We start from the raw sequence: 17845 nt of genomic DNA, 5'->3' as shown, positions 1-17845 counted from the left end.
TGCAGACACTTAGCTGCAGACCTGCAGACACATCAATCCCTGGTAAATTTTTGGAGCAGATTATGAAGTCAATCTGTAAGCACCTTGAAAACAATGCAGTGATTGCTAGAAGCCAGCAGGGATTTGTCAAGAACAAATCCTGCCAGACTAGCGAGAAGGATCTTGGAATTGTTGTAGATCACAAGTTGAATATGAGCCAACAGTGTGATGTGGCTGCAAAAAAAGCAAATGCTATTTTGGGCTACTTTAATAGAAGTATAGCTTCCAAATTGCACAAGGCACTGGTTCCTCTCTATTCGGCACTCGTTAGGCTTCATCTTGAGTACTGCGTCCAGTTCTGGGCACCACACTTCAAGAAGGATGCAGACAAGCTGGAGCGTGTTCAGAGGAGGGCAACCAGGATGATCAGGGGTTTGGAAACAAAGCCCTATGAAGAGAGACTGAAAGAACTGGGCATGTTTAGTCTGGAGAAGAGAAGACTGAGGGGAGACATGATAACTCTCTTCAAATACTTGAAACATTGTCACACAGAGGAGGGCCAGGATCTCTTCTCGATTATCCCAGAGTGCAGGACACGGAATCATAGGTAGAGATGTGAAGGCCCTGAAAAAAACTGGAAAAATTCGGGGGACGGACGGACGGTTTTCCGTTTTTTCCCAAAGCCTCTTTTGTTTTTTTCCAAAAAATTGGAAAAAATGAAGAAAAAATGGATTTTGGGATGTTTTATGAATGATGAATAAAATGTTTAAGACAAGGTGTTCAGATATTTACTGCTCCAAATGATTTCTAAAAACTATACAGTTCATATTATTACAATGTCTGTCATAGGCGTGAGCAGCACATTTCATTAGGGGGTTCAGCCGGGGGTTGTTTTTTTTAAGGTAAACATTGATTGAATATACAGTAATAAAGGACTTTTTCACTCATCAAACAAACGAAATAAATGAAAATTGAAGTAAACTGTATTTTTGTTATTAACAAGTAATCTGTACTTTAAAAATACACATTTTGAAACGGAGACTCTGAATACTTTTTTTTGCTGTAGTAATAACCAGGCATATATAAAGATACAGTTAATTTTCATCATCTTTAAATTTAATCAGATAATGACCTAATCCAAACTTACTAAAACAGATTCAAGTTTCTTGATCTTCCTGTCCTAAAGAAGGAGGCGTCGCTCACCAGGTGTTATGGACTTAAATTCCTCAATAACATCATTATAATTAACTGACAAAACCAATTCTTGTTCAATGTACAAAATCATGAGTGAGTCGAGTCGCTGTTGGGACATTGTAGTTCTTAGTTTGGTTTTTACATGTGTTAGTTTCGAAAACGCTCTTTCACATGAACAGCTTGTAACAGGCAAGATTACAAAACATTGAATACATTTGTAAAAGGCCTGGGACATGGAAGACCGATCCGATTCCTTTAGCCAATCAAGCCATTCTCTGGTGGTGTTTGTAGTGCTACCTTTAGGAACAGATCCTTCATAACCCCGAAGCAGTCTGACTTCAGCTTCCAACTCATCCAAGGATACTTTAAATTTTTTGGAAATGATTCTAATATCATCCCTGCCAATGTCTAAGCTCAACAGCTTTCCCACTGCAGTCACAATTTCACAAGTCTCCTGTTCAAATCGCTGGTCAATGCAAGTAATCATTGAGTCTAGGAGTGGGTAAAAGGAAGTTATTCTCTCCTGCTCCTCTTTTGTATCAAAGTGATGCTGGGACTCAAACATGTCATCAATCCGAGTAGATATTCTTCTCTTCTTAACTGGGCGAATAGATATATCACGCTCTTCACGTATTTTCACGCTGTCATTGAAAATAGATTAAAACCATTTTTGAAACCATTTTTCCATTTAGTGAAGAAATAATTTGTTGTTGCACAACATTGTGACAGGCCACAATTAAATCATTTTGGATGCGATTGCTCAGATAGGTAGCATTTCGAGGAGAATGTTGCACATGCTCTGCCATTACAGGATCATATTTTTTGAGCATAGTGACAAGATCTAGAAATAAGCCTTTTTCAACACTGTCAGCTTTTTCATTGTGACCCCTGAATGGTCTCCCACCTTTTGCCAAACACAGAACAATGTCAATCAGACGCTCCATTATTCTTCAGTTATTGTCTGCTCCTTTCTTTATCTTAACCACAAACTGATCCATATTTTAAAATTTGCTACTGTATCCCACTATTTCAGTGCACAGGTTTATTTTATTTATTTATTTATTACATTTTTATACCGCCCAATAGCCGAAGTTCTCTGGGCGGTTCACAAAAATTAAAACCATCATAAAACAACCAACAATTTAAAAACACAAATACAAAATACAATATAAAAAGCACAACCAGGATAAAACCACGCAGCAAAATTGATATAAGGTTAAAATACAGAGTTAAAACAGTATAATTTAAATTTAAGTTAAAATTAAGTATTAAAATACTGAGTGAATAAAAAGATCTTCAGCTGGCGACGAAAGGAGTACAGTGTAGGAGCCAGGCGGACCTCTCTGGGGAGCTCATTCCACAACCGGGGTGCCACAGCTGAGAAAGCCCTCCTCCTAGTAGCCACCTGCCTCACTTCCTTTGGCAGGGGCTCACGGAGAAGGGCCCCTGTAGATGATCTTAAGGTCCGGGTAGGTACATATGGGAGGTGGCGTTCTTTCAAATAACCTGGTTGCTACAGGTTGCTACACTAGATGGTCCCGAGTGCTCAGGATTGCAACTCCCTTCTCTCCAAAGGCCCTTTTTCTGAAAATAAATAAATATTGTAGAGCTAGGAACAGTGTAGAAAAAAGCAACTAAAATCTTCATTGGGCTTTAACAACTTTAGCAAAAACAGCTGAACCCAATGGAAATTTTTATGCAAGTAAGTAGGGTGACCATATGAAAAGGAGGACAGGGCTCCTGTAACTTTAACAGTACTGTAGAAAAGGGAATTTCAGCAGCTGTCAATTGAAGAGGGTGAAATTCTCTCTTCATCACAACAGTTAAAGCTACACTAGCTATAGTAGAGTGGCCAGATACAAAAGAGGGCAGGGCTTCTGCAGCTTTAAGTGTTGTGATGAAGAGGGAATTTCACCCTCTTCAATTCACACCTGCTGAAATTCCCTTTTCTATATTACTGTCAAAAATACAGGAGCCCTGTCCTCCTTTTCATATGGTCACCCTACAAGTAAGTGATCACCCAGTCACTCCCTACGTAGGTGGAAAGGGGGTGGGAGAAAGGGGATGCCTGGCAGATTATGAAAAAGCCCAGGGCAGACAAATAAAGCCACGTGCACGCACGCACGCACATTGCAACTGGATCTGGAAAAAGGATTTGCACTTGAGGCCAGGGCAGGAGGGCATTGCAACAGCTGGAGAAAGATGGGGCGCGAGGTCTGGGCAGGGAACAACCCCATCAAGCCTTGTGCAGCGCAGCTGGAGAAAGGAGGGGCACTTGAGCCCCCGCAGGAAGCAATCCCCGGCAGGCCATGTGTAGCACACACTTTTCATGCAGAAGATTCCAGTTCAATTCCTGGTAAGGTTGGGAAAACATCTGCCTGAAACACTGGTGAGCTGTGCCAATCAGTGTCCACAATACTGGACTAGCTGGACCCATGGTCTAACTCAATATAAGGCAGCTTTCTATGTTCCCAAGCTACCTCCCTGGGTTGTCATGTGGATGAAATAGTGACCACCACCAGGTACACTCCTTGGATTTTTAAAAAGTGGTTTAAAAAACGCCAAAGCCAAAATATCTAAGGAAAAACGAGGTTTGGGGTGACAGATGCGGCAGCATTTTCTTTCACACTCTTTCAGGGCACATTTTAAGGGCGAAGCAAGCAAGGATTTCTAGTTCACCTCCTCGACTGAGTACATAAAAGGTGGTGAGGATTCCCGCGAGAGAGGGTGGTGGTGGTGGTGGTGGTGTGTGTGTGTGTGTGTTTTACGTATGTGGCGCCAGATTGCTGTTCCTCCGTGCCTTGCGAAGGGAAAGGAAATTGGGCCAAGGGCTTCAGCTGGCTAACACACACACACACACACACACACACACACACACACGATGGAGACTCCAGCTTCAAAATTGTGACACTTGCCTCCAGCACCGACACCCAGCCAGTCACCCCAATGCAGCGCGCCCTACACGCCTCCGCCCGCTCGCCAGCCTCCCTCTCCCCATCCAGCGCAACACACGAGAGAAAACCTTCTCGCCCCGGCGCCGCTTGGCCGCCCCTACCGCGCTCGGCTCCTGCTTCCTCCTCTAGCTGCTGACTGAGCTGACAATAGCGGCCGCTCTGTGCTGAGGCAATGGGGAGGAGCGGGAGACCCCAATCACCGCGGAGCCAACGGACCCTACTCGCCACGAGCAGCTTCGCCCTAACCAGCTTGCGCCACCATAGAGGAGAAGGGGAGAGTGTCCCTGGGAGACGCAGGGCTGGGCCAGGGCCCCGATTTTCCCGGGCATTGTCCTCTCTCCCTGAAGTTGCTCGGCAGGGAGGGGGCAAACATGGCGGCGGCGGCAGCATATTAGGGGGTTCAGCTGAACCCCTTGTCTGCATGCCAATGATGTCTGTGCACCAAGGACAAGCAAGTCCTAGGTTGCAAACTGAGACTACAACTCTCAAATGCAAGAGCAAGATGCATTTCTGCCTCTAGGGGGAAGCACTGCCATTGAAGCAGAGACTGAAACTGATAGTGATAGCTATAGGTCAGAAAATGAGTCTGCTTAAATTTCATGCATGTTCATTGAATCTTGGTTCCCCCTTTTTTCTCAGTTCTTTTTATGGGAATGGGTGCTTTATGTCTTGACACTGGAGGACTAGCGGAAACATAGATAATTTTCTTTGTTACTAATGTTGGTGGCTTCTTCTGTTGTTGTCGTTTTAAATTGATTTTTTTGCCTGCTCCTCATAAACTGGCAGAACCAAAGAGGTTCATTATAGTTCAGGTGTTCCTAAAAGTTCAGGAGCTTGTAGCTCCATTTGTTACCAAAAAAAAAAAAAAAAAGTAAAAAAGTAAATTCAATTTGTAATAATTGTTTGACTACACTGTACTTTTAACATACCAAATGTAATAATTTTATGCAAAACCAACTTGGACATAATTACATTTTATGTTCCTAAAGTAACAAAGTGACTTTCAATCTGTAAAAAGTACTAATATTGCATTATTTAAATTTTTCCGAAAATTTCCATTTCCCCCGGAAAAAACAGAAAACCCCCAGGTTTTTTCCATGGCTTCAAAATTTCCAGAAAATTTACATCTCTAATCATGGGCTCAAGTTACAGGAAGCCAGATTCTGGCTGGACATCAGGAAAAACATCCTGATTGTTAAGAGCAGTACGACAATAGAACCAATTACCTAGGAAGGTCGTGGGCTCTCCCACACTAGAGGCGGCTGGACAGCCATCTGTCAGGGATGCTTTAGGTGGATTCCTGCATTTGTGCAGAGGGTTGGACTTGATGGCCTTATAGACCCCTTCCAACTCTACGATTCTATGATTCTATCATTCCCATACCATACCACCAGTATCTGGCACACCCAAATCAAGAGGAGCAGTCTGTACTCCAGGTACAGGGGGAAGGGCAGGTACCTCAGAAACATCCAGAGTGCTGCAGTACACAGGCACTTCAGGCTAAGTGGCAGCCCCCCACCACCACGGCCCAATACTATGGTGGAGTGACGACGACAGCTCCCTAACCCTCTTCCCGGACAAGGCCTCCACAGAGGCCTCCCCATCACAGGGCAGTACCCTGATGTCACCTTGGTTGCCAGCAGCCACATCCTCTCTGGGGTTCCGAGGTTTTGAAATGAGATGCACTGTGACACAGATTTTCTGTTAATATTCCAAGTATCACTGCAGCCATAGAAAACTTGAACACTGTAAAATTCCAGACAGGTTTGTGAATTTTCTCCCCTCATGTATATTCTGCTATTGGAGAGGTGTAAATAGTTTATTCATCTTTCTCAAACAAGACTATATTTAGTGCCTTCATGATAACTTGACCCTCTTGTTTTCCCCTGCCAAGGGTGGCTGGAAGCTCTTATAACTATGAGAAGGAATTGGGCAAAGAACCAACTTGAAGCCAAGGCTGATGAAAGTGACTACTTCTGCTGTGCAGTCACACTTGGCTAGGTTCGTATGATTGCAGGGGCAGAAGAAGCCGCCGTGACTTCTGCTACCACCTCGTAGAAGCTGTGTGCACGGCCATTGCTTACGTAATTACCTGCACTGCAGCATGGGTTGACATGTTGTCTGAAACTGGTGTGCTGGGTTGTAGGGTAGTTATGAAGCCACCCGTGCTGCGCACCAGGTTTAGATGACATGCCAATTACCTGCAGCGCAGGCACACATGGGGGGAGACGCCACAATGGCTTCTTTTACTCCTGCGACAGTGCAAAAACAGTAACTGTGTGCAAAGCTGCCTGCTTACCCTACCCTGTACCTGTTTGCATTCTCTTCCCCTCCTTATTGTTTTACTATGATTTTATTAGATTGTAAGCCTATGCGGCAGGGTCTTGCTATTTACTGTTTTACTCTGTACAGCACCATGTACACTGATGGTGCTATATAAATAATAATAATAATAATAATAATAATAATAATAATAATAATAAAGCTGCTACTGGACACTTTGCTCTTTCCTGAAAAGTACTTCTGCACAATTTAGCAACTCTTCCTTGCTGCATAAATGTATGCAAAAATGCTGTTACTAAGACCGATAATGATGATGCATGTGAAAAGCAGCAGGCAGACCAATGGCCAATATTTAATGAGGAGATATCACACTGAACTTAATTTAGGGGCGCAACCTAATGCATATTTAGGCAGAAAAAAGTCCTATAACCTCCAGCATTCCCCAGCCAGCATGGGGCTGGCTGGGGAATGCCTGGAGTTGTCGGACTGTATTCTGCCTAAACATACATAGGATTGTGCCTTAAAACAACTGCCTCATTAGAAACTTTATTAAAATCAGCTGCTATATCATTGTTCCAAGCTCCCCTCTTCTTAAAGCCTTCGCCTCAATTGCTCCATTATTTTACCCAGTTTTATAGAAGATCTTTTCTGCAATATATGTTCATCTACTTGACCTTGATATTTTTGCATTTTGGAGTTGCCCACTTAAATGACTCTGCTCTTCAAATTAGTGTTTAAAAGTTACATTCTTTGTTTATCTACAGCAACCAGATTGTGCATTTTTAGCTGACTTGTAATTATTTAAGTCTACAGTTTGTGGCACTCTTTCAACTTTCTGCTGCAAAATTATTGGTATCACCATGTCAAATACAGTTTCAAAGAGGTCATCCACTTTATACCCTGTTTTTGCACTGGTTTCAAAACACATTTTTTCTCCTGATGGAGCAGTCTTCTCGTCCAACATTTTGTATTTTAGGATTTTCTTATATAGTGCTATGGCGTCATCTATGTGGACTTGTTTTTTCACCTTGGTAGATATGGAACTATTGTTGGGCTTCTCAGATTGATGTTTATCTTCTGTTTCTGGTAGAAAAGCATAAGCATCTGTGAGGTCAACTTTGTTCCCAACAATAGCAAAAATGCAGTCTGTACTGGAAGTGTCTGTTAATGCCAGGAACCTATCCTCAAGTTCCACCATGCTCTGAAAGTTGGTTACATCGTAGGTAAGGATCACAGCTGCTGCTCCTCGACAGTACATAGACCCAAGGCCATGAAATTGTTCACGACCTAGAAGAGAAAATAAATAAAAAGTTCAATGGGAATGCTCCACCGTCCAGGGAAGGACAGCTATATCTCAAAGTGCCCTGTCTCTCCTGGTGAGCCTGAGGAAGTAGAGAGCGTGGGAGGCCAAAATTCCTCCTTACTTCCTTTCTTTTGCAGACAGTGAGAGGTGGTACATCAGTCCTACAAAGCATAGCAAAGCAGTATGAGGTGTGCGTGGGAGGGAAAGTACAGTAGAGATGAAAGTGGCCTTTTTAGATGACTGTGCCCCATCAGGTTCCCAGGAGGCCCCCCAAATGGGAGCAAGACTTCTGGTGCCAAGGACCTCACTGCTCAGGATCTCACTACTCTTCTCCGACTTTTCTACTCTTCCCTGGGAAATCCAAGCACACCTGCAATTCTTGTTATGATGTGTGGGTTGGTAATAAATGGAGGAAGATACCCCATGTTATACCATGTCCCATGCAAGGTGTCTCATAAGGGATACAAGGGACAGAAATCACTCCAGAGGGTACGGACAGGTGTAAAATGCCATAAGAAGTACAAAATCCATCAAGCAGGGGGTCTTACAACTCCAGTTTGGAATCAAGACAATCTAGCAACTTTAGCCAGCTGCCCAAACACTCAACACCTAAAAGGGGCCAGACAAGGCCAGATTGGAGGCCAAGGGAGCGGCTAGCACTACAAACCAATCATCTGTGCAGTGGAACTACCTGCCTTATAAAAACTCAGTTATTACACCACTCTCGCCACAAGAAGACAGACAGACAATTGGGGTGGGGGGAGAACAAGTCCTTCTGAAATTATGAAAGTGACTAATAATTTATTAAATAGAGAATGAAAAATACATGCAAAGTTTGAAATAATCACAAGATTCTGTACACGCCTATTGTTTTATGGGAGTGTGTCTTATGGCAACTCCAGGACTAATACATAGGTATATACATCATTCTGAGAAAAGGGGTATACATAAACTGGAATTCCCTGATGCAGCCCACATTATAGATGACTGGTGTGTGTATCCCATTAGAATCAAAGAATCATAGAATAGCAGAGTTGGATATACTAACTGCCCAGAAAGCACTGGACAAATAGTCCAAGAACCTGTGTCATATATCTGGACACCTTACAAAAGTTGCGACATCTCTAAAATTGCCAGTCACATGCAACTGTTGGGGCATTTGGGGGTGGCAGTTGAATCGGTAATAGACAGCAATGACTGTATTATTCCAACTTCTGTGTCTATTAGCCTTAATCAGCTGCCTGCTGAAAAAATCCGGATTGAAATAGTATCGCTCAGTCTCTCAGACTCCCAGGTTGCGATGGATAACACAACACAAAGGCTGTTTGTAGAGTGCAAACTCTTCACTTTTGTAGGTGAAACTCCGGTATCGCTTCCAAAACCCAGAAGTGGGCAGCGGATCTACTACAATTGTAGCCACGGTAGGATTCATTCTCTCTATATAAATATTGTTAAGTTTCTAAGTCTGCCAAATACATGTCTATCTGTTTGATTATTATTTTTAAGCGATTCCTGTTGAAAATCTAATAAGCATTTTGTAAATAGGGATAATTTAGCTACTGTGATCGCACTGGTAATCTTTTTGTAAACCACCCAGAGAGTTTCAGCTATGGGGCGGTATATAAATGCAATAATAAATAAACAAACAAATAAATAATACAATAAATAACAATGTCATAATGTACATAGATAAAACAAGCAGCATCGGTTGGGGAACAGTGTATATAATTCCATACTGTCCAATCAGACTGATTTTGTTGGGGCTGTTAATCCTCTTTCTGAGTTCTCCAAAACTGGGGCTGTTAATTACATTATAACGCACATGGCTGAAACTGGCATTTGATAGAGATCACGTGTCCCTGTATCTTAAAATATTCAACCTGACTGCTTTACATGGGGCCAACTCCAGATTTGGCTATTATAAAACTTGCACTTATAATAAAAGCCGATGAAGTCCTAAGTTTGTCAAGTTGTCCCTAATGCTTGGGGGATTTCACATCTGCCTTTCATACATAAAAACTGGACAGGACACTTTCCTCATCAATAAAAGTCCCTGAATGAGACAGAATAGCCAACATTAGCTGATGCGACCAGCAGTATGCAATCTCTGGAGTAGAAATTGGACGATCATCTGATTTAATTGGAGCACCAAGGAATGATAACCTTGAAGAGATGCCAGTGCTGTTTCTAGTAAAAACATGAGAGTCAGGTATGCTTTAGGGTAGATTCTGCACTGATCAGGGGGTTGGACTCGATGGCTTTATAGGCCCCTTCCAACTCTACTATTCTATGATTCTATGAGTCTGATGATTACATAATTCTTAGACTCAAGGTATTGCATGGGACCCTTATAAAATAAGTTACGTTTCCCATATTGTGATTGTACTATACAATGCAGTGAAGAGAGTTCCTTTTAATGTACTCATAAAGTGGAAGATTCCCAGAGAGCTGCCCAGAGAGCTTTGGCTATTGGGCGGTATAAAAATGTAATAAAGAAATAAATAACTGATATACCACCTTGCAATGTCACTTACATTGTCATACACCACAGTGACACAGACAGGTTGGTCATTCTTCTGAGAAACATTTCACTCTTAAATGATGAACTAAATATTTGGATGGAAATAGACCTGTAGTCAAATAATAATTTGATGCACACAGGTGTGAAAAAGCTAGCAGACTATTTGAGACGTGACAATATAGCCCTTTTCAAGGAAGGGGAAGGTTCTGCTTTTCTTCGTTAGGGCTTTGGGGCTGGAGTATGAAGGGGAATAGGGAGTTTAAGTTGGGCTTATGTTTTGGAGGTTACGTGTTAATTGTTCCAATGTTTCCATAGCTGAAATAAATAAATACAAAAGTGTTCTTGCAGCAAAAAATAAATAAATCTACTTTTGACTTTATTGCTTAATTTCCTGGTACCCTGACTAGGGCATGGGTTGGTGAGCATTTCCTGGAATGCTGGCTAGGGCATGGGGTGGTGAGCATTTCCTGGTACCCTGGCTAGGGCATGGGGTGGTGAGCATTTCCTGGTACCCTGGCTAGGACATGGGGTGGTGAGCATCGTGTGGCCCTGCAGGTGCTGCCGGGTGGCAAAATCCCACCACCTCTGGCAAGCAGAGACCATGGGAGTTGCAACTCAACAACCAGGGTGGAGCACAGAGGGTTCCTCTTCCCTGCCCATGAGAGGGATCTCATGTAGCATTTGACTTGAATCCAGCAATTAAGACTGCTAAAGAAAAGTACCCCTTGTTAATTCTTTGTTCCAATGCACCTCAAGAATTTGACTTGAAATATTTGAGGAGGGAAATTAAAGCACACTTAATGTGGTTTAAATGTTACATTACACAGACATTTTTATGTAGACATTTTTCATTGGAATGCTTGTAAAAAAATTAAAGACAACAGCATGTACTTCCCTTACATTGTTTAAATTAATGGGAATAAACAAAATACTGGTAACTGCTGAGAGTAATACAATTTTGCAGCCCAAAGAACTGTGCATGATGTGCTGGCAACCACTCGTCTAGAACTTGAAACTGCCAAACTTGCCCAACATTGCATTTGCAGTTGGCATCAATTCACTGTTATTAATGAATGCATGAAAAGGAAAATTTCCCACAGAAAAATAAAGCACTGGAAAAAGTTCCATAATTTTTCACCCCACATCACTGACTAGGAGTGAGGAGACCTTGGTTTAAATCACACTCGACCATGAGGCTCATTCTATTGGGCTAATTCAGCCTAACTTATCTCACAAGGTTGTTGTGAGGACAAAATGGGTGAACAATATACGATGACTTGAGTTCCTTGGAGGAAAGACAGTTTGTAAATGTAATTAATAGTAACTATAAATGTGTGCCTCCAGTTTTAATCCGGGGGGGGAAACATGCCCCACATATCAAAAACTTTGGAAACAACATAAAAAAGCTGTTGTATTTCTTCTCAACAATCTATTTTAACTAGTTGTATCCCAATAAAAGCCAATATGGACTGAAGCAAGACCAACACGACTACTGCTGCCATACATTGTGCCAGGGCTAGGTGCAGTACAGACCATTCAGTTCTCAAATCACTATCTTCACAGTTTTCCAATTTAAGAAAATGGAAGTCTCTCTAATGATTCATCATTGCTATAGCAAATAGTTTCTAGCTAGATAGGGTTAGGCCTCTCAGTGTCTACCATGCATTCCAGCTGAAATGTTTTTGCACAACAAGGCCACTGTATCCCATGACTTGTCACTGCCGCATTCCTCTTTCTGGCACACTTGCATAATATTATGTGTGTAACTGAAGACTTTTTTTTAACTCTTCGTAGGTTTGAGCTATTTTTCAATGCATACTTCCTTCTAATCTTGCTTGTTAGTAGCTAGAAAGATACCCAAACAAGCCTGCTAGACGCTTCACAATCCCAGGAATGCCATGCCATCCCACCAACTCAGCCCACCTGCAATAATCCTCTCTCCACATTTTTAACACTGCACTAAGTTTACTACAGTGTGTGTTGATATACAGGAACAATTGTAAAAATTCAGAGTTTGTCAAACAGCAACAACACTCAAACCTACTTATCTGAAGGCAGCGAGGGTGAGCACTTGTGTACAGGAAAAATGTAAGGTTAGTTCCAGGGCACTAATCAAAGAGAAAACCCTACTGGTAAAAGAACTTTCTCCAAAATATCTAATACAGGTTTGAACCTCCCCTCACCAACGTTATACTTCAGTTCAAACAAGAGTGCCCAATTCATGCACTCAGCCTTGTAGGAAAATAACTTATATTCTGGTCTACTTAAATCCCAATAATCCAGTTTAACGGGACTACAGACTGAGCTATTGATAAAAGAGTATACCTATACAGCAGACTAAAATGAAAGAGGTTTCCTCACATTCTTAAGACCACAATTGATACACGTCCCTCTCCATATGATTAATGCCTTTTCTTACAAAATCTAGTACAAAAGATACATTATTATATCCTACAGTAATCGAGAGTGACAATAATGCATATTAAACTGCCCAGAGAGTTCAGCTACTGGGTGGTATAAAAATGAAATAAATAAATAAATAAATAATTTTATTCAGTTGAAAGGGAGGAGTTAACAACTCAGCTGAAGTGCATATGGCTTGATAATGGGATTTAATAGTCTACTTAAAAGGAGAAGTTCAGAAGAGCAACAGTTAAAGCTTATTTTGTGAAATTACAACATACTGTTTGTTAATTATATCCTCATGAAGCACATACATTGCTTCATGAGGATATAATACTTCCAGTCAATTCTTTCAACTTCTTAGAGGGCATCAAAAAACAATTTTTAAAAGTGAGAACACACACATTCACCATAAAAATGGATTTGCATAAAGTACAGGAAAAATGTAAAGTGTTTAAGTTTCTTTATCATTATTATCTCAGTTAACAAGACCTTCATAACAAAATAAAACATGTCCAATAATTTATGAGTCAACTCATCTCTCTTAAAATTAACAATTCATGGCTTAAAAGATGTTAAAACTGAAGAAATCCATGGAAAGAATCTCAAAGGCAAATCAACTAGGGCAGTTCATGCATACTCAGATTAATCATAAACCCAAAAATATTCACATGCAGCCTACAATAAAAGCAAAAAAAATGGTGTATCTACAGGCACAGAACAGAAGGGGTATGCCACAGAAGAAGTTTAGCAAGGCAAACAGGTGCTTACTACTATGCATATGGCAAACAAAATAACTTCCTCCCCTTGTTGAGCTTGGAGTGGGGAGGTGAGGGAGTGGAAAGAAGCAGCAATATGAATCTCATTCATAGCACAACTTTATACAACTTTATTCACAAGTAAATCTCATTATATTCAGCGGGGTTTATAACCAGGTAAGGGTACATAGGATTACAACCTTAGCCCCAGTAACAACAGTGTATTTCAAGTTCTGGTTGTATCCCTACCCTACAAAGGAAACGCAAATTCTGTTGTCAAAATTAACTTTATGTTCATACTTGTGTCTTTTGAATAATATATTGTGTTTCCAAAATTAAAATATGGCACATGAGGGGCAAGGGTGGAGGGGGGGGGGGTGTCAGGAAAGGTAGGAAAGCTGGAGGTTACAATTAGATAGTCGGCAAGTGGGAACTGTAACAACAAAAATGTTACGACCAAAGGAACACTCCTGTTCAGGGCTCCGGTAGCCATGGGGAGGGGTTAGAAGGGGGGGGCGGTTTCCAGGTTACAACAGATGTTGCTGGACTCCATTTCTCATCAGCTCCACTTATCTTGGCCGGTGATGGTGGGAGTTATAGCCCAACATTTGGAAGGCCATAGGTTCCTTAACTCTGGGTTAGAAGAAAAGAACACCTCTTTTTCAATCCCACCCTCTCTGAGGGCTTTCTTTGCTATGCTAAAAGCATCAGGTGATTTGAAAGATCTCTGCCTGAGACCACTGACGAGAAGCAACAACCCCGCGCAAACCCCACAACAGAACTTCCGCAACATGCGGTTGTTTCACGGGAATCTCTGTCCCGGGGGGAGGGGGAGGGGGAGCGCGGGGGGGGATCTAACTTTTCGAAATTAACGAACTAACCCAAAGCGACGGAGCCGCCCGCCTCTTCCGCAAGTTGCAAGGGCAGACGCCGCTGCGCGTCCTGGGGGAACCGGGCGGGGAAGGGGAAGAGGCCGCCGCCGCCGCCGCGGAGCGGGATCCGCCCGCGAGCCGCGCCCGCTGCCCCACTGACCTGCCGTGTCCCACACGGAGAGCTTGTGGGGGCCCCGCTGCTTGAGGTAGAAGGCGCCGCCGACGGTGCTGACCGTGTCCAGGAAGCGCCGCTCCATGTAGCGGTGCAGTAGCGACGTCTTGCCCACGTTCATGTCCCCGAGCAGCACCACCTTCCCGTCAGGCTTCATGGCGCCCTCCGGACGCTGCCTGCCCGCGGCGAGGCTCCTCGAGCTCCTACGCCGCCAGCCGCGGCCGGCGGCCGAAGGAGGCGCTCCGGGGGCGGCGCTAGCGGCGGGGAAGGGCGGCTCGGTGCCAAGGCCGCCGCGCGCGGAAGGGCTCCTCGTGGGCTCCCCGGGGGCTGCCGGGAGCAGCTGCGGCGGGGCGGGCTCCGAGCAAAGGAGCTCCCCGGGGAGGAAGGCGCCCAGCTGGCTCTGAGCCTTCGCCCTCCCAAGGGGACGCGCAGGTGGGGCCACGGCCACGACCCAGGCTGTGGAAGTCGAAGTCCGCCTCGACGGCAGCCAAGCGCCCACTTCAGTGATGCCTTTTGAACGCAGCCGGGCTTCCTTCTGAGAGATACACGCGTAGGGCCGTCTTGATGTGCCCTTGTCTTGCGATTCCCAACACTAGGGAGAGGCCAAGGCGTCTCGTAGGCGAGGCAATGAACAGAGGGAGCGGCGTGGAGGCAGAGCCCGGAGGCGTAACGGCGCAGTAACTTCGAAGTAATGGATGCCAGGCAAACGGCGTGGTGGTCTGACTGCTACAACAACACGGAAGCATCCCTTTGAATATTTTTGCTCTGATAGCACTCCGTGGTACAGAAGGCAAACTGAGACAAATAATTTAAAGATCATGAGTGCAAAGCAGGCTGGGGGTGGGAAAGGAAATTAGGAAAAGATAGTGAAGAATTAGGAGCTCCTGGAACACCCCATATACCTGCCAGGTTAAAAAACGGGGGGGGGGGAAATAGAGAAAATTTGAAGGAAAACGGGAGAAATTGCAAGGGGTTGGGGGTGCTTTAGGGAACTACCCCACACACACACCATGCTCGTCCCAAGGTCTCCAGTTTTTTTTCTTTTTAATGTTTAACCTTTTACAATTTTTAATTAAAAATAATGGGGGACTGCCAGGCTCCCTCAGCAATTCGTATGCACACACACACACACACACACACTTACACTTAAAATTCAGGAAGAAACAATGTACCTTCCAGGGGTTGCTTCCCTGGCGTTGGTCTTTCCTGAGAGCGCACTGCACAGGCAAGACACAAATAACAACAGTGACCCAGTTCACATGTAATAGTAATTAACCTGCAAATTGCCAAAATCTAGTGCAAGAAAGTGAATCATACAGTAACTGAACCCCTAAATAATCCAGAGTACCCAGATTTGGAGCACATTATTATTATTATTATTATTATTATTATTATTTATTTATATAGCACCATCAATGTACATGGTGCTGTACAGAGTAAAACAGTAAATAGCAAGACTCTGCCGCATAGGCTTACAATCTAATAAAATCATAGTAAAACAATAAGGAGGGGAAGAGAATGCAAACAGGCACAGGGTAGGGTAAGCAGGCACAGGGTAGGGTAAAACTAACAGTATAAAGTCTGCACAACATCAAGTTTTAAAAGCTTTAGGAAAAAGAAAAGTTTTTAGTTGAGCTTTAAAAGCTGCGATTGAACTTGTAGTTCTCAAATGTTCTGGAATTGCGTTCCAGGCGTAAGGGGCAGCAGAAGAAAATGGACGGAGCCAAGCAAGGGAAGTAGAGGCCCTTGGGCAGGCGAGAAACATGGCATCAGAGGAGCGAAGAGCACAAGCGGGGCAATAGTGTGAGATGAGAGAGGAGAGATAGGAAGGAGCTAGACCGTGAAAAGCTTTGAAGGTTAACAGGAGAAGTTTATATTGGATTCTGAAGTGAATTGGAAGCCAATGAAGAGATTTCAGAAGCGGAGTAACATGGTCAGAGCGGCGAGCCAAGAAGATGATCTTTGCAGCAGAGTGGTGAACAGAAACCAACGGACTGATGTGAGAAGAAGGAAGGGCAGAGAGAAGAAGGTTGCAGTAGTCCAACCGTGAAATAACCAGTGCATGAACAAGCGTCTTGGCGGAAGAGACAGACAAAAATGATCGAATCCTGGCAATATTATACAGGAAAAATCGACAAGATTTAGCTACTGCCTCAATATGAGGAATAAAGGAGAGCGAGGAGTCAAATATAAAGCCAAGGCTACGAGCTTCCTTGACCGGAGTAAGCGTAACATCATTGACAGTAAGAGAGAATGAGAGATGAGGAGAAGGTTTAGGAGGAAAAACGAGCAATTCAGTCTTTGCCATATTGAGTTTCAAACGACGATGAAGCAGCCAAGCTGAGATATCTGAAAGACATGCCGAGATACGATCGTGAACATCAGGAGAAAGTTCCGGAGATGACAGATATAGTTGTGTATCATCGGCGTACAGATGATATTGGAGGCCATGAGATTGAATAAGCTTGCCCAAGGGCAACATGTATAAGGAAAACAACAACGGGCCAAGCACCGAGCCTTGCGGAACCCCTACTGAAAGGGGAAAGGAGGAAGACGAGCTGCCACATGCTAACTATCTGGCCGGATTCGGACAACACGCTAATCAAAGTTTGTTTTCCATTTTGTTCCTATTACCCTGCCCCTGGGTTGATTAGTGTGTCGTCCGAACCCGGCCTCTTATGTACAGGGCGATTGTAGGTTGTTAACTGAAAGCGGAAGTGAAGAACACATCAAAGGCAGTGTGCTTGCTCGCTCCCGCTAGATTTTGGCAATGCCTGGGCTGGTTAACCTACAATTACTGTTAGGTGGGAACAGGGTCAGATCGACTGTGCACATTGTTCATGGCCTTCTTATTGGGAAACAAATACCTGGGGGAATTAATTAGGATCAAATTTGGAAAACTGTTCTGCGTGCTGCCTGAGAAATTCATGAGAATTGAGGTGGTGCCTTAGCCACAGAAGAGGGAAGGAGGAGAGGCCTGCACAAGCAACCCTGTTCCAGACACTTCCAGAGCTAACAGAGGCCAGGAAGAGACTAGAGGCCAGCACTGCAAGTTAGAAAGGAGAGAGAATGGGATCTAGTGACAGGGCACCACCTCCTGATCTTGCCTTAATAGAAATTGCCCCGGTATGCTTCATTGTACAGTGTGGGACTTGCTTCTGAGTACATGCAAGTGATTGCTCTGTACTAGGGGCTAGACAGCTCGCAGGGCATTGCCTGAGAGGGCTGTACTTACTAAGCCCAGGAACGGTGGACATTCGTGTCTTTGCTGCTGGCACGATCACCCGCCTGTCCCATCAGCATGATCCAGGATGGGCCAGTCCCTGGAAGGATCCCCACATGTTTTGCCAGAGCCCTGCAGCCGCCCGTTTCCCCTGAGAGCTGCCCACTTCTGGTAGCCCAGCCT

At 43.8% G+C, this 17845-nt stretch overlaps 1 protein-coding gene across 2 annotated transcripts; it reads right to left on the bottom strand.

Annotated features, from left to right (window-relative positions):
* Positions 1-1021: 1021 nt before the first annotated feature.
* RAB20 (RAB20, member RAS oncogene family) lies at positions 1022-14634 on the bottom strand. Of its 2 annotated transcripts, XM_063115890.1 has the most exons (3): positions 14428-14634; positions 7438-7697; positions 1022-1814 (listed from the first exon to the last, which is right to left on the bottom strand). In XM_063115890.1, the coding sequence occupies exons 1-3, from the start codon at positions 14594-14596 to the stop codon at positions 1800-1802; spliced, it is 444 nt and encodes a 147-aa protein (XP_062971960.1). In that variant the 5' UTR covers positions 14597-14634; the 3' UTR covers positions 1022-1799. The 2 variants fall into 2 exon arrangements, with proteins under 2 accessions (XP_062971960.1, XP_062971959.1); XM_063115889.1 differs by lacking the exon at positions 1022-1814 and having other exon boundaries at positions 6745-7697.
* Between the last annotated feature and the right edge of the window lie 3211 nt (positions 14635-17845).

Source organism: Elgaria multicarinata, chromosome 2 (genome assembly GCF_023053635.1).
Source record: "Elgaria multicarinata webbii isolate HBS135686 ecotype San Diego chromosome 2, rElgMul1.1.pri, whole genome shotgun sequence".
NCBI classification, from domain to species: Eukaryota; Metazoa; Chordata; class Lepidosauria; order Squamata; family Anguidae; genus Elgaria; species Elgaria multicarinata.
Note: the sequence above shows the minus strand (reverse complement) of the source record. Positions and strands in the feature narration are given on the sequence as shown.

What these genes read in the sequence shown, in the direction of transcription:
- RAB20 (XM_063115889.1), bottom strand. Translation starts at nt 14,596, where the DNA reads ATGAAGCCTGACGGGAAGGTGGTGCTGCTCGGGGACATGAACGTGGGC. An exon ending in CTCCGTGTGGGACACGGCAG is followed by an intron (nt 7,698 to 14,427) that starts GTCAGTGGGGCA and finishes TTTCTCTTCTAG; the next exon opens with GTCGTGAACAATTTCATGGC.